At 43.1% G+C, this 27,757-nt stretch overlaps 1 protein-coding gene across 1 annotated transcript in view; it reads right to left on the bottom strand.

Moving 5' to 3' along the window:
* Window positions 1-27,757, bottom strand: part of cdh13 (cadherin 13, H-cadherin (heart)) — a 423,714-nt gene that overhangs the window by 6,654 nt on the left and 389,303 nt on the right. Inside the window, exons 12-13 of the mRNA XM_085411590.1 lie at window positions 23,967-24,109; window positions 313-546 (exon numbers count right to left, since the gene is read on the bottom strand). Coding sequence (XP_085267716.1) covers window positions 313-546; window positions 23,967-24,109 — 377 coding nt within the window. The remainder of the gene's footprint in view (window positions 1-312; window positions 547-23,966; window positions 24,110-27,757) is intronic.

Raw genomic sequence — 27,757 nt, 5'->3', positions numbered from 1 at the left:
ATGGCGGGAAATTGCATTCATGATCTGTGTGACACCTTTAACCTGAAGTAGAGCGACGGTTTGCACATATAATAGTTTGTAGTCAGTATCTCTCAGTGCAGGTTTTCTGCATAGCCTGTCCCACACTGCAAATTCCCACTAAATCCTAACTTTACCTGTTTGGTGACACTCTGCGTGTAGTTCTGAGAGACTGGTGGCTTTGATAGAACAGCACTACTCGATGCTCTGGGCATGAGAAGAGGCTAGCCTGACACAGTTCAGGTTAGTCCTGCATACAGGCGGACGAATCTCATCTTAAAATGAAATACTTACAGTTAACCCGGGTAACATTCCATGTTTTGTCCAGGTCAGGCTGTGTTCCCAGTTCTATTTTAAAGGGTGCAGCATTGGGTGGGAGGTCCTTGTCCCAGCCCCCAACTACAGCAACAGTCACATCGTAGGTGTCCTCGCACACTCGCGCTACCAATGGTAAGACGTACGGCGCGTTATCATTGTAGTCTTCCAGGTGAATGATCAAAGTGCCGGTACCTGTGGCTGGAGGAGTGCCTGGAAACAGATGAAAACATACACGTATGAGAAAAGGAAAGACATGGGAGCTAATTCCCTTTGCAAGATTTAGTGCACTTCTGTAGGCCTGGATGCTCCTGAGCATGTGGACAATGTGAAATGCAATGATCTGGACAGATGTGAAAGGAGCAATAATACAGTGTGGCTGCAGTAAAACACGGGCTAGTCATTATTTGCTCTGGAGTAAATTCTGCTTTTAGTGTTTTTTTCATTCTGCCAAGTTAAAACATGTTCACTGGGAATGTAAAAAAATCAAAAGAAACCCCCCCGACAAACGCCCCGAACCAAAACAGCACTACTCTTAATAAGATCCACGCTGCTTAGCTGACCTAATTTAACCCAAACAATAGAAAACGGAGTGTCGATTGGGTACCGGAAGAGCATGAATCACAGCGGCTCGTGTTTTGCAAAAGAGCATTCTGACTTGGCATTCAGCTGGCTTCTGTGTTTGGATGAGATTACACCTTATTGAAGGATGCTGTGTTAAAAAGCACCTTGGCACTTCTCTATTATGGCTCTCTGTTTCACTGCGATTAGAGGTTATTAAAAAACCTGCATGGCATCCAATAACAGCTCCAGAGGTCAGTCAGCAATTAACACCTAAAGACAAGATCTGTAATTGGAAAATGGGTCCCTTCCACCTTTTCCAGCTAAAAAAATATATATTTGCAGACAATTTAGGGCAGAGAGGGGATAAAAACAAGTCGAGATATATGCACAATAAATGTCAAGTGATGCTGGAATGAAACCCAGTCTGGGTTTTTACAGTGGCTTTGCAAAAAAGCTGCACACACCGAGCAGGAAATGTTACAGCTGCGAAATGCTGATTAGGTGAAAGTTCATTTTTTAATACGCTGCTCGTATTAATATGAAAAACAACTGGATTCTTGAAAGAGAAACACAAACGATGGAGTCTTATTCCACCGGTGTACATTTTCAGTTGTCACAGCGTGGGACGAACAGGTGTATTAATGACGGCCACATTTCATTAGGAAGGTACATGCTGGTTCACTGTCATAGCTTACTGGGACACCTAATGAAACTGGGACATCATTAATTCAGCCTGTGCTTTTCCTACTGTGGCAAGTCAATGAGAAAAGGGCTACTAGTTGGAACAATGTTGCTAGAATCATGTTGGCTACTGTAATTTCATTAAAAAGCATCGTTTCTGGCTGATTCTTTCATCTTGTAGCTGACTCGCTTTAAGATTAAATATTGTAAAACGTGAATATCCACTTGGTTCTTACATTTTAATGACACTGAAGCGAAAACTGTTTCTCTCAGAAAGTGTGTCTTATACTGAGCTAATGACCAATCACATTCAAAACATTATGTATATGTATGGTTTTAATGGTGCATTTGATTTAGTGTTTTAAGCTACAGGCTCCAACATGGTCGGGACTGATAAATAACTCTTACCCTAAATTCATACATGATCCAGAACTGGCTTGTACAGGTGGATATGGAAGCAACACTTAATTACTATCAACTTGTACAGACAGATATAGATACTGACATTCAGTTTTTTGGTTTGTTTAATATGGACAAATATTACTGCGTGGTCATGTGTTAGGTGGATGAGGTGGCGGCCGCGTCCTCAAACATGCATTCACAAAATACTTGACCTGAAACAACGTTAACTGCGCTAACTCGGACTACGTGGTGGAGAGTTTATTTCTGGTCTCTCAGTAAGATGTCTTGTATGGCATTAGTGAGTATCTACGCTGTCATGTATATGTATCACAGGACAGGTATTATTCTTTTTTTTTTAGATAAATCTGAAAATAAATCTTTGCCCCTCGTTGGTCTGAGATGAAATCCCGTCTCTTTTCTTTCATGTGGGTCTTATAGCTCTTCTCCCATAATTCTTTCCTACTCTACATGGATCCCAGTGGAATTTCTCAGATGCTGCAGAATCCTCTTAAGTGTATTCCACAAGCTAAAGTAATGGGATTTAAATAGGTTATCTATAGAAGTCAAGGAATAGTAGATAATGCAATAAATGGGTAATTTTATAGAGGCAGTATAAATGTTATTACAACTTCAAACTCCTGATAAGGAACTATTGATCCGTTTGTGCAATAGTGGGGTTTCTTCTCTTTTGCATTTTATCCTCGTGCAGAGAATTCTTGCATAATGCGCATACATCAGCATATCATTTACAGAATAAGTTTAGCAGGATTAGCCAACTTCAAACACAGCACACTTAGAATTAACAAGGTTGATGCCATTAAAGATCTTCCTGTTTTAAACCATGTTGTCGAGCAGTCTCTCAGCCAAACGCTGCTCTGGACGCTTATTAGCCAATCCTGCAACTACTGTGTTTCAGCAAGTGGTGCCTCCACTAACAACCGTGTGATCCCCACTAGCACTGTGAGCATAACATAAGGCCTATTCCACATCCATACTGACATTCATGTGACTGATGTTTAGCTACAACATGTAAAGTCCAGAGTTGGGATAGACTTTGATGATGCTCAGTGTTCGTCAGTCATTTAGGCTTCAAGGCAGCTTTCTGCTTTTCAGACGTCCCTCAGAACTCTAATAACTTCATAAAGAATATGTAAAGATAATAATTTCCCTAAAAATGACATTTATTATTATTTTCTTGAATGCTTCATTCAGTGAGCAATTCTTGAGACAGATCCTGTTTCATTTGTTGTGGAATTTGCAGAAACTATTTTAATAAGAGAAGAGGCTCGGTGAAGTTCATGCTATTTATAATGAAATGTTTGAAATACTGAAACATTATGAGACCCAAACTAAGACACGCCGAAAACCCTGCGGTTATAAAAGGTCCATTCAATGCTGTTTTTTGAATGATTTATTCAGTAACTTGTATAAATTTAGTTAAAAATAAAATATTTGGTGCAGTCTTGTTCATTCCTACTAGATCATAGAGACAAATGTATCAAAAAAATATACAACTTGTGACTATAAGATTGTTTAATTTGATGATTTTGAATAACAACACTTTAATGGCGCCTCTTTCCTAAACGAGCAGATTTAATGTGTAACTATACCAAACACTACAACACTAACTTTAAACAGTTTTCATCTGCATTTAGAAATGAATGCACGAGTAACGTGCACGTCATGCTGGAATATTCTGTCTGCAAAACATGCTCCAAAGCTGGGCAGTAAAAAGAATTTCCATAAATGAATAACAGAAATGTCAAGTACACCTAAAAATAAATCAAATGAAAAATTTCCCATCTCCAGGCTTTTTATTCACATGAAAACCCTTAAAGAGGAGCCGTGTTGCCCAGGCTACTAAATCCCTCTGGCAGGGCAAAGGAGGCAAGTATCCAAGTGCTAAATATTTAGAATTCGTGCAAATGCATGACTGTATTGAATGTGAAGTGCAGTGAAACCTTCAAGGCTTGTAGAGGTGCTGATTTTCTAGGATAATGGCGGTAATCCAACTCCCCGTGCACCATGAAGACACCCACCCATCTGCATAGACACAAAAGGCTGTGCTTGCATTCCCACAAACCCACATGCACTGGGTCAGTAGAGCTTAAATATTCTCACTGTACCTGAATAAAAGTAGAAGTGATCTGTAAGTGCATCTACTTGTGACTCTATCTCTAAAAATTCCAGCTGGTTGCAGCAGGTGAAAGAGGACAGGAGACTAAAACGTTTTCTGCACGAGATTCTTTCCTGGCAGTCTGCAGGAAAAATGACATCTACAACTGCTGGGAGTGTTTAGCAGATAATCATCGCGATGTGTTCGCTAAGCTCAAAACTTTAATTTCATTCTCAGCTGTAAAACCATCACTGGATCGTGATTGCAAGAGATATGGAGAAATCAAATGTAACGGTAGCGAGTGTGGCATTTCTTCTGTTTAATAATCGTGAAATGACTGCAAATGCTGCACTCGGTTCCCTTTCTGCATGCAGTCAAGGAATGAAACAGAAAACAGCCCTTATATACCACAGATAAGTATTGCTGTGACAATATCAGCAGCAGATCAAGAGTGGAGAGGAATTACTTGAGCAGAAGCAGACAGAAAATGTGTTCAAAAGCAAATCAAAGACAGTAGCTCTTCAGGCGAGACCCTAGATAATCTATTATCACTTGAGACGCGAGACCAAGAGAGCGAGGGCTCGGATCCTCCGTCAGAGGAAAAAAAATGCAAATTTCAACCTATTTGTAGTGGGAGAGGGTGCCTCTGTGCTTGGCTAACTTTAAATGAAGCTGTTTGTCTTCCTAAATGAATACTCCCCACACCTAATCACTCTATTTCTCTGCTCTTCTCTTCTCCTGCTCCTCCTTATCGCCGTCGCATCGTGGCTATGTCATCATCGGCCTGCCTCGACATTAATGGAGCTTGTCTGCTGGCCCCTGCTTCACACTACTTTGTTAGGAAAGTTCTCTTTGAACACAGCGTAAGTTTGTGAAGGAGACAGGTAATTTATGGATCTACGGCGTGCACCCTGTTCTCTACGTGTCTGGCACTACAAAGAACATAATGAATAAAGTAGGTAAAGCATCGTTTGCTTTAAAAGAGAAAAAAGATGAGTTTTCATGAGTTTTTTATTTAGATGTACAAGAGAAAACCGACACAAAAGTGCCAAAAACTGTGATTCCTCATTCGTTTGAAACTGTCGACCTTTTTTTTGCAAATGTTGTCTATATAATGAAATGAGAAGCCAGAGCTAAACTAGTCCCTTTCAGTAAATTCTAAATTTTATTATTGTACATATTTATTATATCACCAGACCTCTGTGTATTATGGAAACTTATTTTAGATTATTTTAGGTGTGTTGATATGAAAATGATATATGATTACTATTTTAATTGCTATGTAACACCAATGCCTACATATACTGTATGCCTACAATGTATAAAAATAAACACTCAATAATCCTAACTGTAGGCTACTACATAAAAGTTTAACACAATTCTATAAACACGAGGAAAACACTAGGTTTGTACCAGCTCACCATTGTCTCTTGATCATGATCCACCATCATCAGTTTTTGACACATTTACAGATATTGGGAAAATGTATGAAGCACTAGACAAAGCATTGAATTAAGATTGAATGAAATTTGCCCATAATTTCCAATAAAAGTTTAAATTTCTTGCAAACAAAAAAAACCTCTGACTTGCTATTGCATATCAGCATTTATTACTGGAACAAGACAAAAGCTGCCTAGGAAGCAAATACCCTCTCCCCACAGTACAAAAGAAGCCTCCAATTACAGATTTATATCATCACAAAACATTTCAAAAAAATTTCTTGTCATCTCTCATGCCTGGATTGTGTAAAGTACATCTCTGTTTAATTTTTGATCTGGTGCATTTGCTTTGCTTTCCACAATGTGCTGGAATTAGCTCTCCAAACCAAAATACATGCCAGACTGTCAAATCTGTGCACAAGTAACACCATATATGTACCTCTATTGGCATTTCCTCTGCAGTATGAGCAACCCACTAAATTTGCTTGTCAGGTTTGGCTGCCCATAGGAAAACTTTGATGAGCCTTTCCACACAGTAATGCTGAATCAACAGCAGAGAGAGTATAACTTCAGGCCTTGTGAACTGGTAATCATGAAGTTGTAACAAGACTGATCTTTTAGTGCATTATAGGAAAGCAAACCATCCCCTTGTGTGTTCAGTTCTATTAAACTACAGCTTTAGATTTTAGGTTTTAGCCTGGAGTGAACAAGAAAACACAGCAGGGGCTTAGACCATCATCTCCTTCTTCATTGATCTCCATTTCTCTATTAAGATTTCAGTATTTTGTGTGCAAAGCCTGTTGTATAACTAATACTCTGTATATGGATAAAAATAATGATGTGAGAAGGTACAGTGAGGATAAAGTAAAATATATTTTATAACACTCTGATTTGCTCAGAGAAAGACAATGAAGTCACTTTTCACAAGTTTCTTATTAAGTAGGACCGTCTTTCACATTTCCAGGCATAATTAAAAAATTGTCTTATTTTTCATTTGACCTCTCCTATTTAAATAGAATAATAAATCTACCATTAAAAAAAAAAAAAAAAAAAAAAAAAGAAAGAAACTGTCGACCTCAAAATTTGGGTATTTTCATGCAATAAACATGGCTTACAGTGTAAGTCTCTATAGGTAATTTCCCTTTTTATAACTAGATACAGTTAGATCTGCATGTTCTCCCCATGTCTGCATGTCTGGGTACTCTGGTTTTACAGTTTACAGCATTGCAAAGGCTGTGGCTGCTTTTACTCTCAACTGCTGTTACGACCCGGCTCAAAAGCCCAGCATAAATCTGGAGACTAACACCAGATTTCCCAGAGAGAAGGTTTTATTTTAAGTGATATAATACGTTAGCTACAATAGCTGGTACCACTAAGACAAAGACTGCTGTGCCTTCCCAGAGTGTGCCTCAGGTATGCCTTTATCCACACCTCCCCAGGTGTGGTCAATTAGCAACAGCTGGACGCTCTTGCACTGCCACTTTGAGGGGCGTAACAATCGGATACTAACATAAGAATTTGAACGGCTTTGTTTGGCTTCTAATATAAACCATAATTTTTGTGCTGGTCCCTTTTAGAGCTTTAAAGTCATTTTATAAAAGATTGTGCGCCTTATTTTGTGGCACAATTGCATTTACCATTTATTGCAGGCATGTAGTCTATGCAACATTTTGTGAGATTACTGAGTACCCACTCTGTGGATGCATCTGGATATCCTGGTTTGCATCGACTTAGCACTTTATTCTCATGTACAAGTATGCTAACGTCTAGCTCTGACAGAGCCGCGATCAGAACAAGATTGCAAATGAGGATAGAGGTGCTCATAGCCCAGGTTCTGAGTGTAATCCTTAGTGCACTTAGAGTGTGTGTGTGTGTGTGTGTGTGTGTGTGTGTGTGTGTGTGTGTGTGTGTGTGTGTGTGTGTGTGTGTGTGTGTGTGCGTGCGTGCATCATTTAAAACTTGACTCTCTTCCTCCAACTCCGATAAGAATTGTGCTCAGAGTGACTCACTCAATTATTTTGTTGTTTTAGCATTTGCTGCATTCCTAACACACACTGTCTGTCTTAATGGCCGTCTGGGTGGGTAATGAAACAACAGCCACAGCAAATAGCTGGTGTTTAACAGTAGACGGTTTCAGGTCTGTGTCCCTATGCCCTCTAACATGCTGCAGTTCATGTGAGATGCAGTGCAGCTTGTCTGTGATTAAGCATTGTTAAGCACGTTAGCGGTTGCGTCTCGACTGAAGATTTATTTGTCAGTTCTCGGAGACTCGAAGGGATTATTGGCAAACTTTCGATTGACGATGCTCCTTAATGATACGCTTGTGGCTCTGTGAGACTGGGCTGTGCAGATGTAGCTCAAGCAGAAGCATAGTGAATTTTTTCCATGCAACATGCATATATTTTAGCAGGTATAGCATTTACAGTTCCAAAGTACCACTGATATTAAACATATGACCCGGCTTTGCTGCAGAGTTAGCAGATCACCAATACTGTTAACAGCAATCTGTGTAGTAATTGTTTAAACAGCAACAGTGTGACACTAAATGCAGCACTACAGTAATGAGTGTGTATTTATCAGGAGAGTCTTATTGCTGCAGATCCGTGTACTTGTCTTTATTATAGTCCTTTTCCCTCAGTGGTCATTTCGGCGCATTGTTATGCGGTGTTAAACTTAATCCCAGCATGGCTGCAAGAAGTTGAAGTCGTGTCAGATCTAATGTAATCCGGTCACCTCTGAGGCTCTGTTATTTTAGCATCTTCAAGACTGGGAAAATGGAATGAATGCAAATGGAAAATCCCTGCACTGTTTTATTTTGCAGCTCTAATTTTTTGCACTACTCTCCTTTGTTTTGGGTTTAATTCGTTTGGGATAAAGTCAGAAAGTTTTCACACGAGCATATCCTCCTTATCCTATCCTCCTCCTGAGGAGTCGTTTTTGTGCAAAAGAGATGATTAATGATGTATTATTTCCACTGGAAAATGTAACAGTGTAAAGCTAAAATTAACTTTACACAAGTTGGTATCGATTCTAATAAATTGGTTTGAGGAATTACACTAATTAGCGAATGAGATTAGGTCTAATTGTCCCCATCAAAATAACTCTTCGGTATTATAAAAGAGCAATGCCTGGGAGCCACTTCAGGCAGACGACTCAAGTAGCAGTTCTGCACTCGCACAAGATAAACTCTACTCAGTGAACCACAAATATCCAGTGCAGCCTTCTGGTGTCAAATAGGAGATGATTTCTGCTCGGCGTGCGAATCGTTGACATTAACCAATCACTGCAGGAACTTTCTGTTAAACCCACCCGAATGTTCTTACAGGACTGAAACAGTGAAACCTCCTGTGCATCACTTTTATGATGCCAGGACAGACAGCACAGATGGTAAAGGTGGTGCTCTGTAAGTAAATATTTATTGAAAACAAATATTTTAAAATGAATAATTGAATGCAATGAATGCTAGAAATTCTATTGAGATAGAAACAATAGGAAAATTAGCTCAACAACTTGGCAACAGCAATGAGAAATTTGGGATGACGTTAGTGAAAGAAACCATCTGCACTTTTTAAAAAACATTTGACCCTGTCCTCTACAGCGCCCCAAACTAATGCTAGAGGAGGGACAGCGTAAGCGGCGTAACCGCGGGACGAGGTGCTAAACTAAAAAGCCAAGCAAGCTGACCTTCCCGTGAATCCTACACGCCAACGGTCACTTCAGCTTCACTCACAGTTTACCGATTTCCTGTCGTTAATTTCCACGTCGTTTCCTTTCTAGGATTCTTCCATCAAACTGATAGAGCCTGTGAGAAAATACACACAGTCACAGCAAGACTTCAGACACAAAACCCCGAGGCTTTCATTATTATATCTGGAGACTTTAACCATGCCACACTGGATTCTACTCTGGCTGCTTTTCACCAGTTTGTGAATTGTCCCACAAGGAGCAACAGGACAATTGACCTACTGTATGCTAATGTGAGAGATGCATACAGAGCCACCCCCCTCCCCCCACTAGGGAAGTCAGACCACAACCTGGTTTACCTACAGCCACAATACACACCCCTCGTCCAAAGGCAGCCTGTCACAACGCGCTCCATCCGGAGATGGACCCCAGAAAAGGAGGATGCTCTGAGAGACTGTTATGACACCACAGACTGGGATGTGCTCCTGAGCCCACATGGTGAGGACATAGAGGGGGCGACACTGTCTTACAGACTACCTCAACTTTTGTGTGGACACGGTCGCCCCTGCTAAGACGGTACGGTGTTATCCTAATAACAAACCGTGGGTAACACAGGAAGTCAAAGCTGTCCTCAACATGAAGAAGAAGGCTTTCAGGAGCAAAGTGAAGGAGGAGATGAAAGCAGCACAGCGGGAGGTGAAACGCTGCCTGAGGGAAGCAAAGGACACCTACAGGAGGAAGGTGGAGCAGAAGTTGGAGAGGAACAATATGAGGGAGGTCTGGAATGGTGTGAAAACCATCACAGGCCACAACACCAAGAAAAGCACAGTGGGGGGGACTGTGGAGAAGGCAAACGAACTCAACAACTTCTTCAACAGGTTTGACCAGCCCACAACCCCCCCACCCTCACCCTCACCTTCACTACAGAGTCCTCTCCCCACTCTCCTGCCTCCCTCGCTTCCCCCCCTTCCTGACACCATGACACCCCCCTCCTCCAATCCCTCTCTCAGCAGCAAGACATCTCCCCCCCTCCCCTCCTCCCAAACATCTCCCAGTGTCACAGTGGATCAGGTCAGGAGGCAACTGAGGAAGCTTTGCCCCAGAAAGGCAGCAGGCCCAGACAAGGTGTGTCCTAGGATGCTAAAGGCGTGTGCTGCTGAACTTGGGGAGCCGCTACAACGAGTCTTCAACCTCAGTCTGCGACTGGGGAGAGTGCCCGCCCTATGGAAGACATCCTGCATCGTCCCGGTCCCCAAAAAGAACCGGCCCAATGAGCTGAATGACTTCCGACCGGTGGCACTGACGTCACATCTTATGAAGACTCTAGAGCGGCTCTTTCTCAACTTCCTCCGACCACAGGCACAACATGCCCAGGACCCACTACAGTTTGCATACAAGGCGGGTGTCGGAGTGGAGGATGCCATCCTGTACCTCCTACACAGAGCCCACTCACACCTGGATGGGGGAAAAGGCACGGTCAGGATCCTGTTTCTTGACTTTTCCAGTGCCTTTAATACCATCCGGCCCTGTATGCTTCAGGAAAAACTGAACAGGATGGAGGTGGACCCCTGCCTGGTGGCCTGGATCTCCGACTACCTCACCGACAGACCACAGTACGTCAGGCTGAAGGACATCACGTCTGACACAGTGGTCAGCAGCACAGGAGCCCCACAGGGAACTGTGCTGTCCCCTCTTCTCTTCACCCTGTACACCTCTGACTTCTGCTACAACTCTGAATTATGCCACATTCAGAAGTTTGCAGATGACACGGCCATCATGGGGTGTATCTGGGATGATCAGGAAGAGGAGTACAGAAGTCTGGTGAGAAACTTTGTCGCATGGAGTCACACAAACCACCTGCAACTCAACACCTCAAAGACTAAGGAACTGGTTGTGGACTTCGGGAGGTCCAGAGAAGGTCCACTGCCGGTTCAGATAGAGGGGGAGGAGGTGGAGGTGGTCAACAAGTACAAGTACCTCGGGCTGTGGGTGGACAATAAACTGGACTGGTCATGCAACACAGAGCACCTGTATAAAAAAGCCCAAAGCCGACTGTACTTCCTCAGGAGGCTGAGGTCTTTTAACATCTGCAGGAAGCTCCTGAGGATGTTTTACCAGTCAGTGGTTGCTGGAGTACTTTTCTATGCTGTGGTGTGCTGGGGGAGCAGCACAGCAAAGGAGGACTCATCCAGGCTGGAGAAACTGATCAGGAGGGCTGGCTCTGTGGTCGGCATGAAGCTGGACACTCTGGTGACAGTGGCAGAGAAAAGGACATTAAAGAAACTGATGGACATTATGAACAATGCTGGGCATCCTCTGCACACGGCCATAAACAATCAGAAGAGTCTGTTCAGTGACAGGTTGCTTCTCCCCAAGACAAGAACTAACAGACTTAAAAACTCCTTTGTCCCACACGCCATCAGACTGTTTAACTCCTCCCTGGAGGGGAGAGGGAGGGGAGACAGGAGGACAAAGGAGGGGGGAACAACTAAGCTGTAGTGCCTCTTCACCTCACTGTACAATACCTTGTGCAATACTTTTTGTAAATAGTCAACAGTGCAATAGACTCAATACTTGAAATGTGCAATTCACTTGTATTTTTATTTTTATTCCTATTTATTCTATTTATCCCCTTTGTATATTTTATTTATATTTGTCTCTGTATTTATATGTGTGTGTGTGTGTGTGTGTGTGTGTGTGTGTGTATATATATATGTATATATATATAACAATTCTGTAACTGTAACTTCGGTCGTTGCTGTGCTTTTTGGAAGTCGAATTTCCCAGAGGAACCCACCCGAGGGATTAATAAAGTTCTATCTTATCTTATCTTAGAGATCTTTCAAATGACTGTTGCTATGGCGATCCCGACCACCGATGCATAACTTCCTGGAGATGCACCTGGATACTTTCTGTTATTATGTGAATAATCTTCAAAAATGTATCAGACATCGTTAAGATTGGTCACAAAGAAAACAAACTGGAGGATACTAACACATTAAAAAATATTTAGAGAATCAAGTAACTTAAAGTTGGAACAAATATATTTGGTGATTTCATAGAGTGTGTCTGTGTCAGAGCAAAGACAGAAAAATCATTACGAGTTTTAATTCTGACACCTGACATTTCAGCCTTTCGGTAAAATATCAGTCTGAACTTGAAGGACAGGTGAAAGTGTTTCCTACCCGTTCGTCCCACAGCCACTACCCCTGCTGTGCTTACATCATTACGACTTCTGATAGGTGGTGGCGTGACGTAGCTTCCTATCATTCTCTGGGAACCTTCTCTGAGTACCTTTCTTTCCTGGTCGTTTGCGTCTAACAGTAAGCTGCATCAGACAGGCTGAGAAAGAACTGGCCATTGAGGAGGTGAGGAGAATATCACTTGATAAGATTTCTTTGTATTTAGCAGAATGTCTCCTGGGCTGTGGCAGCGATTTCCTATAAAACTCTCTAACTGCTTACTTACAGCGTGCTGCAAAGTCAAGCACCTCTCAGTCATTAACATCTGAGACTCCAGACAACTTTTTTAAACTCATTTTCAGGCAGTAATGCCTCAAAACAAAAAGGTTACACTAAATACTTTACAACCAGATATAATAAATGACTGTAAATGTTTGATTACAGAGTTTTTACATACAGTATTACAAATTGTCAGAATTTCAACTGCAGCAGCCAAAAACTCGCCGAGCAGTTTTTTTCGTAGGAACGACGCAAGTTGAAGAAATTCCGAGTTGATATTCTTTCTTCGGGCTTTGCTTTCTTGCACCATCGTCCACCACTATTTCTGAAACCTCCACCTGCCCCTGGCTGGCATTTAGACAGCCTTGTTATTCTCCAGTCTGTCCAGAGATGAGAGGAGCAAACAGACTGATTGACTCCTGGGGCTGTCAGGGCTAATCCACAGCTAAAGGCAACAAGCTAAGCTTTTTTCTCTCCCTCTATCTCTTTGTCTTCATATGTCTCCATCTACCCCCAAACACTCTTTTGCTCCCAACATTTTGGCTTTAGGCTAATGCTCTCTTTTTGTCTGACTGTCCAACTTTGTTATCTCTGTATATATTTTATTCTGTTGTCTCGCTTTTTCTTCCCACGGCTGCAGAAGACGAATGAAAAACGTGGCTTTGACCAGCAGCGCTTTGAAATGTACCAATTTGTGCCCCTGCACGGTATGGTGAGAATAAAATCCGTGATCTGTTTGCACTTCATCTTTTCTCTAGAGGGAAAATGTGTCACAGCAATGAAGTTTTATGAGAGGAGACGAGGATGAAGAGCACAACACATTCAAAGAGGAGAAAGTACAAGCAGTTATATTTTCGTTTTTGCCTAGGAGATCAGTTCTTCTTATTGTGGTGAATTGTAGAGGCAAAGAATGGTCCACTTGTAGCGTTTGCCAAGGACAAAGCTGAAATAAGACTCTTCTTGTCTGGCTATTTTTCTTTTGCTCATTAGAATAACTGTTATGTTCCACGGCAGCTTAAGTACAAACAACCAGCGGATGATGCCCTTGGCTAAAGATGTTCTGTAACGTTGTTATGATTATATTTTTTTCCCGAGCCACATAAAAGCAAATCACGAAGGAAACCAAATAACAACAAGCAGAGAAGTCGGGAGCAGGCCTGTAGCATGAGGAATAGCTCAGTGGAAAATGTCACAATATATCACGCCGCCGCTAAACACGCAGGAAGAGTAATTCACAGGTGGACTACACCGAGGTAATAGAAGAGAATAAGAAAAGATAAATGAAGGGAATATCTGAAATGAGATAGGGAGGAGATGAGAGCAGGCTGGCCAGCATGGGAGGGAAGTGAATTTGAAAATTATGTGATTATATGAAGTGTCTACTGTGCCGAAAAATTGTACACTAATCTAGTTAAACCTGTTCGCCATCACTTTACAGTGTCTTCCAGCAAAATAGGAAAAACCTTAGTCTTTATTACTAACTGCACAGCAGTGAGCCACACACACACACACACACACACACACACACACACACACACACACACACACACACACACACAGCTATATTTTCATATTTCCTTTCATCTGATGAGACTGCCGGAGTCCACGCTGGCTCACATTTTTACACAACTTCATTCAAATGCATCGAGCTGCAGCGTGGACCCCAGTGCTGTAAATGATGTATACATTCATTCTAAAATGTCTTTCAGTCAGGAGCAGGACTACTCCGCTGCTCCACCAGGAATTCTTCTCTGCTGTCACAGAGCGATGCTGAAATGCTACATTTATTAGTTTTAGGCTGGACCACTATGATTCATTCTCATCAGGTTGTTCTAAAAGCTCCCTGGAAAACCTCCAGCTGATCTAAAACATTGCAGTGAGAGTACTAAGGGGGACTAAAAGACTGCTCATGTTTCTCCCGTATTGCCTTCTTAGTTTTTATTCCCCGTTAAATACAGAATATCATTTAACATCTTTCTTCTCACAAACAAGTCTCGTACGATCAGGGCCTCATCATATCTCAAAGATGAGAGGCAGGCTTCCCATGATGCAGCGAGCATTTCGCCTCAATTCAACTCTTTTCTCAGCCAGTGCTTTTATCCCACTACTGTCATTAACATTTGTCTACTCTGTTTTCTATTCCCCTCACCACCCAGCCATTTGTGGTAGATGATTACCCCTCCATGAGCCTGCTTCTTCTGGGGCTCTTCGTTCCCATGGTCCAAGTGCTTATTGGGATTTTCTTGCAGTGTGAAGAGCCTCGAGGTAATTTGTGTAAATAAATAAAACACAATTGAAATTGAACTTAATTTGATCTGTTTATTTCAACACTATATATTAAGAATAGATAAGATGTTTTCATTCATTCATGCTGGTTTGGATTTCATTTATTTATCACCCTATAGAGGCTGAACAAGCCCCTAAAAACAGTCAGTGATCACTGTCGGCCTCTCTCGGTTTTTATTATCGCGAATCATTTTAAAGCTCAGTGTTTAAACCCTTATGATGTAGCTACAGCCCAGCCCATGCAGCAGTATTAATGACTAACCTCGTACTGTGGATGGATTATCTCAGTTGTTCTCCTGACTGAAGTTTGGTCCTTTTACAGCATCCTGCCATGCGATTGCATTTGTCTCGAACCATCGGGATCCCTCACGTTAACTTTTATTGAGTGGAAAAAAGTTAGCGTTCATCCTCCAGCTTCACTGTGTTTATGCTAGCATAGCTGTGTAGCTAGCTACCACGTAGCACATCATTATATAGCAGCTAGCCCAACTTCAGTAACCCTACAAACGTCACTGCTGTTTAGTTTTCTGTCTTCATTTATGTTGGAAGTGATAACAGAGCTGTACGTTTGAATTTTTCAGAAATCTCTCAGTCAGAACATGCTATATCATGTTTAGGTGGAAGCTAGCGAGCTAACTTCCTGCTAACTTCTAACTCCGTTAAACTTCATTAATCCTGTTTTCATGGATGCCTGGATGTTAAACTTAATTGTTACACCTGGTAAAGCAGCAACGCTGATCATTTTATTAAAGATGAAAGAATTTAGACAGTTTGTAACTCTCAGTGTTCGTTTGACTTTGGGACCTGTAGCGGCATTTGGGCCTAGAAACGGGTAATGACGTTAGACTTGATTTTTTACTCGCATGCACGAGTGCGTGCACGCATACACGAGTGCGTGCACGCATACACACGTAGTGTAAATGATAAATTAGTGCATATTCATGTCACAGACTGTACATGAAGATGATTCTGATGTAGTTGATACATTGATACAAATTTGCAAAGTGGACTCCACGGCTGGCCTCTGATCTTCGAGTCCAACCACAAACGCAAAACCGAGAAATGGAAAATTAGAATGCTGAGTCTCACACCCCTAACTCATTTTTCATCGATTCGCTTTGAGTCAAGGAAATAACTTCAAAGCGTCATACAGTTATAATCATATAGCGCCTTGATTTCAGCTGGCAAAAGTATTTCATAGAAGGAGCAGGCGCCTCCTGCACTCGCACTGGTAAAACTAAAGGATACAGTCGCCTATCTGTTGTGTTTTTCCCGTTTTCTATCTTGCCACTGCTTAAATCCCAGACCTTGTTAAAACTCCCTTCAGATAACCCACTTCATTCTGTCCCATCACTCATCAGTCTCCTCAGGGCTTCGGCAAACACTATCACATGACATACTGCTAATCTGATTGGCTGATCAGAACTGTAAATGAAACCAGCCAGAACAAATTACAATAGGCACAAGTCATTAAGAGAGATGACTTGAGGGAGAGAAGCAGGGTTGGGGACAGGTGCATCGCTGCTAGTCTGGCAAATTACTTTCAGAATAGAGTTTGGGTTATCAGTTGCTGGCTATTATACACAGTGATTGGAGAAGGAGGGTATTGATACAGCTTTAAGTGGGCTTACACTGCAAACTCTTTTTGTGCTAATTAAACACCAAAATTGCCCTCTTTGGGAGGTTTCTTGTTTGGTGTGCTCACAATTTATTTTTTCCCCTGTGTTAAGCTGCCAGATCAAAATGTAGTGCCTCTTCATCCAAAATGGGGAAAAAGCCCCAAAAACTTTAATTATTCAGGCAGTGAAACTCTAACTATTCAAAGCACTTAAACAACAACTATCTGAAATTAGAAGCAGCTGTTTTGTCAGCTGATGTGGAGCCTAGCCATTTTAATTTTTGTGATTTGCCTTCTAGCTTCTGTAAGAAAGCAATAAAACCAAAATTAGTTACATATTCAAAAATAATGAAAGACTCTCCCTAACCTGCAGCCTTTACACCTGAACCTCATATACCTCATTAAAAATCTTTTTCCCAGGTCTTTGCAAGATGGGCTCCTTTCTGCACAGGGCACTGACAGTTGGAGATGCACGCATGCAAACAATATTATGAAATACCTGAAAAATATTTCAGGTATGTTGTTTTGGGGTTTGTTTGTTTTTCAGTCCTCCTCTGTTGCACTCTTGGTTAATGTCATGTGGCCATGAAAATAATCAATAACAGTCTGAGTATAAGCTACACTGTGACACACTCGCGTGCAACATCCTGATGCCTTATTTCTGTCACAGTTTGCCATTGAACACATTTAGGATTAGGACTCAACCTTACTGTCATTACACACGTATAGATAGAGGGTAACAAAATATAGTTTGCATCTAATCAGAAGTGCAAAGAGCAGATTATATACAGATATGGGTGGAATAAAAGGTGGGAATAGTTATGTACAGATGATTTACAAAAGAGTATACAGATGTTTATAGTGCTATACAGACGGGCAGATATACAGATGTACTCAGAAGGTCCGCCCTTTGAGCTCTCTTCCAGTCTGGATGGCGGCGTGTCCTTGGGCAAGATGCTGAATTCCTATCCATGTGTGAGTTTACACCTCCCAGTAATCGTTTTCTATTTATTTACGGTGGATAGAGAAATGGAAATGGTGACGTAAATGTAATTTTTGCTTGTCTGCCAGTTTGCTCGGTAATCATTTTTGCAAAAACTAAAAGTAAAAGCAGTTAAATGAGCGTTTCTTCTGCAACTCATCACTCAAAGCACTTCACTGTACCGTACCAGCACATTCACAAACACTTTCATAGACTCTAGCTCGCACACTCTCTCACTGATAGGAATTCAGTATCTTGCCCAAGGACACGCCGCCATCCAGACTGGAAGAGACATCAAACGACGGACCTTCTGAGCACTGGATGACCTTCCACTTCAACTTTCCCTGGAAATTTTTATTTTATTTTATAAGAGTTAATGGTGAACAAGGATGTCAGTATGGTACTGAGATGTAGCGTGTTTTCTTCAGTAACTACTGAAGAAGTTAGATATTTTGAGCTAGTGATGAACCTAAAATCTTAAGATCATTAAAACCATCATTACAATTAAAAGACCCTCCAAACCATGCACAGCACGCTCACATCCTGATAGATAGATACACATAAACACTGAGATATGCAGATGGCGTGTTCGACTCTTCAGCAGCACTGACAGATTTCCTGTGTTGGTCCGATGACACGCTCTCCGACAGCCGCGTTTGCTTGATTCCATCTGACTTCATCTTTCATTATCTATCCGTTTCCATCTCCACTAACCACTCATCTCATTTCATTTGGATCCCTGCCATTAAAGCTACACGCCGGCGGAAATGTGAGGGTGAGGAAGCGAGAGACCGTCGTTAAATTTTAATAATTCGGAATATACTCGGATTCAGCCTCGCCAATAGTTTCAGTGCTTATAAAATAAGTACCCAGAAAGTACTGTACTCAGACGGAGGCTCCCTTGCTGAGTGGGCTGAGCCATGTTTGTTTTGGTGTGTGCCAGACACAGCAAGAACTTCTGATCTGCGGATGAATCAGTATTCCAAGGACACGAGATAAGCAAGGCCAGATAACAGGCAATAACAGAGAAAGACATTTCTTCCCTGGCAAAGCCATACAAAGGCATTCTTTAATCACAGACACGACGTGAGCCTGTTTACAAGGTGGAGACTTCCCCAATGGGTTCTGCTACAAGTCGAGGAATAAAAGACAAAGACACTCAGTGAAGGACAGACAGAGAGAGGGAGAGGGAGGTGCTACTGAAGCTCCAAGTGAGAAAGACACAGTGAGTATTTGGGGTTAATGAAGCAGCGCAGGAAGACAGAGGAGGCAACAGAAGGAAGGCGGCGTTGAGCTGCGATCTTCTTTACAGAGCGTATCCATTACACTGCCATTTCCGCGGGTCAAGTTGCCTTTATTCTGCACCCTGAACTCTTCCCTTACACGAGCATCACCTTTGCCTACTGCTGCACGGGGTCTTCATTGATTGGCTGGGTGAGAACATATTTCAAGAAGGTGGTTAACCTGCCTGCCTCTGTGGCTGTGACCATAAAGGGATTGATTGAAGAGCGGGAGCAAGGAAGCGCTTCCAGAATCCACATAATCAAGACTCAGTCAAACGCACGTCATGAGGTCGCACGTTTTCTTTTAGAAATGTTCCTCCACCCCAAAAAAAACTTCATTTCTTTGTCCTGTGTGTCTTTAATTTTCACCTTTCAATTTCCTCGCTGCTTTCTCTCATTTCCCTCCATGTTTCTCTCTCTTTTTTTTGGCTTCTTGACACCGAGTCTCCTGTTACTATATTTATCTTTCTATTAGACGCAGACTGCTCTTCAGCTCTCGCTTTCTCGACTGCACTATATTGGATCTTTTGAAAAGATGTCGCAGGCAGACATGCCTGATTTCTAGCTTTCACTATGCTCGTATCGCTTAACAGCCCTTCTGATCTTAATGACTTAATAATATTAAATAAAGACTCATCACTAACTAAATCACCAAATCAGCCTTAATAAGAGTTCTATTATGGATTAAAAACAGATCAGGAGAACTACAATACTTGGTTTTCCATAACCAATCATCTCCACGAGGTTACGTTTTTAGTCTGTTTGGTTGCATTTCTCTTCTATTGTCTGCCTGTTGATTTCAGGCCCAGTGCGCTGGCCTCACCACTGCCTCATCAGGCTTTATTATTTCCCTGCTGTTGTTTGAGGGACCCTGATCACAGCTGGCTCAAGACAAAACCCGAGTCTATCTATCAGCATGTAGCCTGCCAGCCTGCTAACTATGTGCTTGCAACATGACAGACACTTAGCAGTAAAATCTCTGTATCTGGGCTTGCCCGGCCAGGGAAATTGCTCAGCCCATTATGGCAACGAGCTGCACACTGGTTCCCAACACTTAGTGTGGCAATGAGGCAGCACAGTGGGCAGCCAATGCACTCGAAAATGGACATATGCAGAGACACACAAAGGTGCACCTCTGCACACGTGCAGGCTGTCACTGCTACCACTGTTATTACTTTTTCTTTCAGAGAGATCACAGATTCACATATTATGTATATGCACACACACACACACACACACACACACACACACACACACACACACACACACACACACACACACACACACACACACACACACACACGACTAAACACTATTAAATTTTAAATCTGTCTGAGCACCAAAGGGTTTTAATCTGTGACCCATTAGAATTCAGCATCCCCTCTCTACTTTTGATTTAAACCAGAGGGGATGTGATGTGACTGTGATGAAGGCTGAGGCTCAGTCTGGCTGCATGTATGTGTGCAATACTTAATATTCCTGTAATTAACAAAGCTCTTTGACTATGTTGGAGTTGTCTAACTGTGGTGCAGGTACACGTGTGTGCACATAATATTTCAGTGTCTAAATGGAGGTCTCTCCTTAGTATATCCATGTGCTTAAACCAGCACTGCTCAGCCACTTTTCCCGTAACTTCAGGGTTTTTAATCGCAGGTTCAGTGGCAGTAAACACTGAAGATTGCACGCGTGTGCTGGCGTGTTTCAGGCGACTGGGGCTTTGATAATGTATTCATGCCTCCCAATGACAAATGGCTGCCTCCAGGAGGCAGTTTAACATTTAAATGATGAGCAGCGGAAAACATCGAACCGCAACACACAGCAGTGAGGGGATACGCAGGTGCGGCGCAGGCCGGAGAGCCTCTGCATCAAGTACGACAAAGACATTAAAAAAACAACTTTAATCTGCCCACAAGAACTAATGCAAAGGAAAGGGAGGAGGGTAGGATGCGGGAACAGCTGGACTCCCAGCGGGGAATCAGAGAGCAGAGGAGAATTCGCTGGCCTGAAAAACAGAAGCTACTGATGAGAGTTTATATAAACAGCCCGTCAAGCCCTGCGCTCAGGTTGGAACAATAGCACTTCAAACAATATTGTCCTGCTCCATAGGCCTGCCAGGTGCTGCTGCACAGGCTAAACTCATCTGTGGCTTTTAAATTATTAACTGGGAATCAGAAACACGCCGTTAGAAACAATACAAGCTGCACAAACATGAATACAATGGTGAATAACTCACAAAGTGCACACACAGTGACGACTGCATGACCCTCAAAGATTACGACTTAACACATTATAAAGTGGCCAATGATTGGCTCGCTTCTTCTATAGGTGCAACTGATTAGTCTGGCAGCAGAGCGTAGCCTCCAGACTGCATTCAGCTGTTGCTAACTCTTCAGCTGATTGATTTTTAAATCAATGCCATCATCTTGGTTTCTTTGTAAATCTCTCATATCATATGTATGACTCTGTTCTTTCTTCCTCGAGCTGGACTTCAATCTGTCTCTGGGAATGGTGTGTTCGCACCATCATCCACCATCTGATGCAACCCAGAGGGCTGCTGGAGTTGACCTGCCCTCATGCTGTTAACAGGAGCTACCGTCAATCTGCTGCTAACCATGCACAAAAAACACAAAACAAAATAACTGTAATAGCGTATATTCGTGGCAATTCTGAGTCCAGGTCAGGTCAGCCTAAAGTGGCTGTAAAACCACTATTTTCATCAATACTTTTAAAACTGATGCCTATACTTTCTTTAAACCTCTGTTATTTATTTCAGTAGATTTCTCTGCTATTGTATTTCTTGCACTTGTGTTTACAGACACTCCTGAAACAGGACTCGTCCTTTTCCTGTTAAACGCAGCCCTTCTGTCTTTCTGCTCCTCGTCCTCTGTAGGTGGATAGTATTCATTCGAGGTCTCTGCATATATATAAAGACAGAAAATGTAAGGGTCAATCGATATCCTGCTGGTAGGTATGACAGCCTATGACACAGGCTGGCTGTCATACAGTCATCATTGCGCTGATAGCTGTGGGGAAGGAACAGATTTGTCCAGTTGATGACACAGCGCGCAGAAAAGAGCGGAGGTGGCAGTCAAGCAGGTACGCATCAGTATTCTGAAATTTCTCGACCACGCACAGACAGTCGACAGAAATCGACAGTCGTTTTTTAAAAGACTGAGCTTGTTCTTGTCTCTGCAGACAGAATAGCAGCACAGGCTTTTTAGAGCCTAGACATACAGTACACAGAACAGGCACATGTGTCAGGGGACGTCAGTGTGTCGGCCGTGAAACAATGTTGAAAAAAATCCATGTAGGCATCCTTTAATGTAACTGTTATGAACTGTTGTTTAACATGTATGTTTACAGTTAAACGTCTCATCAGAAACTGCAATCACTCAGGAAAATAACACATTATTCTGGTGAATCTTTGATTTTGTTAAATACTTGAAAATGTAATTACATTGTGATTGGCCTACGCTGCACTGTGTGTTAAATGCTAATTACCACCATATAACCATGTTAAGATACATAATTAATAGAATAACTGCTAATCACCAGCACCTTAGCAGTGCCAGTCCACTGTAACAACACTGATATTTAGCTCAGTGAGCTTATTTTAAGGGTTTTTTTAATATTAGAACCAGAGTCATGCCTGAGTTTTCTACAGAGCCCCGCAGGGGACATGGGAGAAAAAAAATTAAGACGGACTTTTGCGAGATCTTGCAAAACAAACTCGGGATCTCACAAAAGTTTTGCGAGAGCTCGCAAAAGTTTTAGCCGCATTCTTCGGCCTCCCGTTAGCTCGAAGCGAACGTAGTTTTCTGTTTGCATTGACAAGAAAGAATTATACAAAAAGGAAAACTGATGAAAGACTTGGTAAACTCGACTACATATGCAGTAATTCATGGTCCCAAAAAAGTATATAAATGTACGTTTTAGGATGATTTTCATGAGCATGAACATATAATATAAACCAAAAGGCTCGGAATATTTCATTTTATATGTAATGAACATAAAACACATGAAAATGTTCCTCTTTTTTGTGCACAGAGCTTTTATATCAGCCCTAATGTCATCTCACAATGTAACAGGACTAAAGCGATGCACACGTCACTCTGCAGGCAGTGTCTACGTGCACACAGTAACTACAAACGGAGTTTTAGAGGCCTCGTATGCTCAGACCTTTCTCTGTTAAAAGGCACTTTTCAAAGCTGATGGGAATTTAACTTAAAAACACATCTGAGGTTACATGCTAACAATGTCAGTTCCACTGAAGACTTTGCAATAACTTCCTGCATTCATCCATCCTTTGCCGGCTTTACCACAGATCTTACTCTTTCACCTGGCTGAGTCCACTCTCCATTTCTCTTCTTTTCCACCTATTCGTCACACACTTCCCCTGCTCTATATCTTTTTCTTGTTATCTCCTCTTATGTCCCTTCCTTTTCTTCTTTTCTTGACCCTTCCACCCCTTCTAGCTTCTCCTCCTGCCCCATCATTACTCCTCTTTCAGCACTCATCTTTCTAAGGCTACCGAATTCCCCAGCACAACAGTGCTATTCTGCTGCCTACTAATAGAATCCCTCAGTTCCTCTAATGGATCTGTCAGAATCTCCCGAGCACAGGAGACCAGATGGATTGATAGGAGAAGGTAGAGAGACAGAGGAAGGGGGACAAAGAGACAGAGACACAGAGAGATGATGAGACAGAGTGGGAAGCGAAGAGAAAAAAAGCGAAATGCGCCAAAGCTCCCGACACTTTCATCTGTGCTTTGGAAAGTCTCAAAGCAGCAGCTCGGCTGACACTGCCAAGCAGCTGCCATATGGTCCAATAGACGCAGGAGCACCACATAAAGCCGTCCTATTGTCACCATGGGAAAAATGACACTTTGACTGTTGCCAGGTAAAGTCAAGAGTGCTCAGTAGTTACAAAGGCGGCTCTGTTTCTACTTTTCATGTCTGAACTGACACTCATCACCCATGAAAAGTTCTTTGTACAATGAAAACGAGAATAAAAGTTTCCACAGTGGATAAACCCGACGGCTTACATTTCAAGTATTTCTAAAAATAGATCCTATCTAGATTATATATGAGTTTTACTCAGATTGCAGTGCAACTCACCGTTATCGGTGGCGATGAAGACGGCTGTGTATTTGTTGTCGTAGACATAAGGAGACTCGCGATCCAGCGAGGCTGAGGTGTTGACAGTTCCTCTGACTGGGTTCACACTCAGCCAGCCCGCAGGGTCCTGCAGAACAGCATACCTGTAAGAAAACAACGAGACCACGTGAGACACCTCATCACATCAACTATCGTCCAGGATGCTGTCAGTCGATTCTATATTAGAAAAAATCAAACAGCAGTGCACTGCAGTTTGATTAGATCGTACCATTTGAAAAGATCCCAAACAGAGCTGAGGTCTGAAGATGATGAGGACCTCTCTCCAAATCTGGTGGGCGAGCGGCCAAGCCTGCATCGCTTTGAAAATGAGCCTGAGAGCAGATCACGACCTTGCTAATGCGGCCACTCAATCGGCCACTGATGGCTGCTCGATGGTGATTGCAAGGGGCTCTCATCTGCGCTACAGTAACATTACATGTGATTGATTTAAGAACTATGGATGAATATATATATATATATATTATGTGTATGTGTGTGTGTACCAAACTTTTAGCTGCCTCTGCTGTTTTCGTGCATGTATTATTTGACATATGGTGCATCCTGTACTGCACACACACACGAATGTGCAGACTTTCTTCAACACAAGGTCGCTCTTTGCCAGAGTGCTCAGCAGTAGACAAATTGTCTTTCAAATGGAGCTCTACAGCTAACAGAGCGCGACAAAACCTTAGGAAATGGCTTTGCAATCAACCTCTGCTCACACCTTTCCCCCTCCCACTCTCGCTCCCAGCGATTATCAGAATCAGAATCAGAATACTTTATTGATCCCTGGGGGAAATTATTTTTTGTTACAGTGCTCCATTTTAAACCAACATTAAGACAAGACAGACAATACGCTAACTAAGAATAGTACAATATATACATATATATACATACATACATACATAAGTCACTTATAAATAAATATTTGGAAAAGAAACATGTGTAGTTGTAGCAGCAAACAGTGTGTTAAGTGGATGCGTTGTACAGGGAGCCACAGGCAGGAATGATTTCCTGTGTCGTTCAGTGGTGCTTTTCGGTAATCTCAGTCTCTCACTGAACGAGCTCCTGTGACTGACCAACATGTCATGGAGTGGGTGGGAGGTGTTATCCAACATTGTCTTTATCTTGGACAGCATCCGCCTCTCCGACACCACCTTGAGGGAGTCCAGCTCCATCCCCACAACATTGCTGGCCTTACGGATTAGTTTATTAAGTCTGTTGGCATCTGCGACCCTCAGCCTGCTCCCCCAGCATGCAACAGCATAGAGGATCGCACTGGCCACAACAGACTCATAGAAAATCCTCAGCATTTTCTGGCAGATGTTGAAGGACCTCAGTCGCCTCAAAAAATAGAGACGACTCTGGCCCTTCCTGTAAAGTGCTGTGGTGTTTTTAGCCCAGTCCAGTTTATTGTCAATGTGTACTCCAAGGTATTTATAGTCCTCCACAATGTCAACACTGACCCCCTGGATTGAAACAGGGGTCAAGTGTTTCCTGGTCTTCCTGAAGTCCACGATCAGTTCCTTGGTCTTTGCCACGTTGAGCTGCAGATGATTCTGCTCACACCACGTGACAAAGGAGTCGACCACAGCCCGGTACTCTGTCTCATCATCCCTGCTGATGCATCCAACCACCGCAGAGTCATCAGAAAACTTCTGAAGATGGCAGGTCTCTGTGCAGTGGCTGAAGTCTGTGGTGTAGAGGGTGAAGAGGAAGGGGGAGAGGACAGTCCCCTGTGGTGCCCCTGTGTTGCTGATCACCTTGTCAGACACACACTGTGGGAGACGTACATATTGTGGTCTTCCTGTCAGGTAATCAACAATCCAGGACACCAGAGAAGCATCCACCTGCATCGCTGCTAACTTATCACCCAGGAGGGTCGGCCTGATGGTGTTGAAAGCACTGGAAAAGTCAAAAAACATGACCCTCACAGTGCTCGCTGGCTGGTCCAGATGGGTGTAGACACGATTGAGCAGGTAGATGATGGCGTCCTCTGTTCCGAGACGAGGCTGATAAGCGAACTGAAGGGGATCCAGATGTGGTCTTACTATGGGTCGCAGCTGGTCCAGGATGAGCCTTTCCAGGGTCTTCATGATGTGGGAGGTCAGTGCCACGGGCCTGTAATCCTGGGGGCCACTGGGACGAGGCGTCTTTGGTACAGGGACGAGGCATGATGTCTTCCACATCACCGGGACCCTCTGCAGACTCAGACTCAGCATAAACAGTTTATGAAAGACTCCACACAGCTGGGGGGCACAGGTCTTGAGGACAAGGGGACTCACTCCGTCTGGTCCAGCAGACTTGCCTGAGTGAAGTCTCCTCATTTGCATCTCAACCTGGTATTGAGTGAAGGTGATGGGTGGGGGAGGGGTGTCAGGAATCTCACAGGAGGCAACATGTGAAGAGAGAGGCTGGCACAGTGGTGTGGCTCTGGATTCCAGGCTGACTGCAGGTGAGGTTGTGGGGGTGGGAGCAGACACTGTGGTGTCGAATCTATTGAAAAACAGATTCAACTCGTCGGCTCTATTCTCACCTCCCTCAGCTCCCCTGCTGTTGGTTGGCCTGAATCCAGTGATGGTCTTCATGCCCCTCCACACCTCTCTCATGCTGTTCTGCTGGAGTTTCCACTCCAGCTTCCTCCTGTAATTGTCCTTAGCCTCTCTGATCTTGTCCTTTAGTAACACCTGGACCTTCCTCACCTCCTCTTTGTTGCCCCCTCTGAAAGCCCTCTTCTTGTTGTTGAGGAGGGCTTTGATGTCCTTAGTCACCCACGGCTTGTTATTTGGGTAACAATGAACAGTCTGAGCTGGAACAATGGAGTCGGTGCAGAAAGTTATGTAGCCTGTGATACACTCAGTAAGCCCATTGATGTCCTCGGCGTGAGGCTCACAGAGTGTTTCCCAGTCGGTCACCTTGAAACAGCCCTGTAGTTCTGCTAAGGCCTCCTCTGACCACCTCCTGACAGTCCTGGTGGTCACAGGTTCCCTCCTCACAATTGGCACATAGCGGGGGGTGAGGTGAATCAGGTTATGATCTGACCTACCAAGTGGGGGGAGGGAGGAGGAGCTGTATGCATCCTTGACGTTAGCATACAGTAAGTCTAAAGTTTTCTCTCCCCTGGTGGGACAGTCCACATATTGTTTGAATGTTGGTAGTGTATTGTCCAGTGATACATGGTTGAAGTCACCCGAGATCACAATAAAGGCACTCGGGTGCTGAGTCTGTAGCCGAGCTATGGCAGAGTGGATAGTGTCACATGCAGCTGTGGGGTTAGCAGAGGGGGGAACATAGACAGCCACCAAGATGACGTGAGAGAATTCCCTGGGTAAATAATACGGCCTGAGTCCAACAGCACACAGTTCAGTGTCCGGGCAACAAATCCTTTCTTTGATTGTTATGTTGGCAGGGTTACACCACCGGTTGTTAACTAAAACAGCAAGCCCACCTCCTTTACGCTTACCGCTAGCGATGCTGTCCGCCCGAACAGTGTGGAAGCCTTCCACGGAAGCATTCTCATCGGGAATGACCTGGTGCAGCCATGATTCGGTGAAACACATCAGGCTACACTCTCGGTACTCCCTCTGACTCCGTACCAGTGCTGAGAGCTCGTCGATTTTAATTGCCAACGATCGCACATTACCCATCACGATAGACGGCAGACACGGTTTAAACCTCCTCCTCGCTTCGAGCCTCCGCTGTCTCACCATCACCATCATCATCATTACTACTGTTAACAAACACATATGTTT

Source organism: Rhamphochromis longiceps, linkage group LG7, assembly GCF_057381845.1.
Source record: "Rhamphochromis longiceps isolate RC_006_pf linkage group LG7, R_longiceps_female_GT1.1, whole genome shotgun sequence".
NCBI lineage: Eukaryota > Metazoa > Chordata > Actinopteri > Cichliformes > Cichlidae > Rhamphochromis > Rhamphochromis longiceps.
The sequence above is the reverse complement of the archived record's forward strand: the minus strand, read 5'-3'. Positions and strand labels throughout refer to the sequence as shown.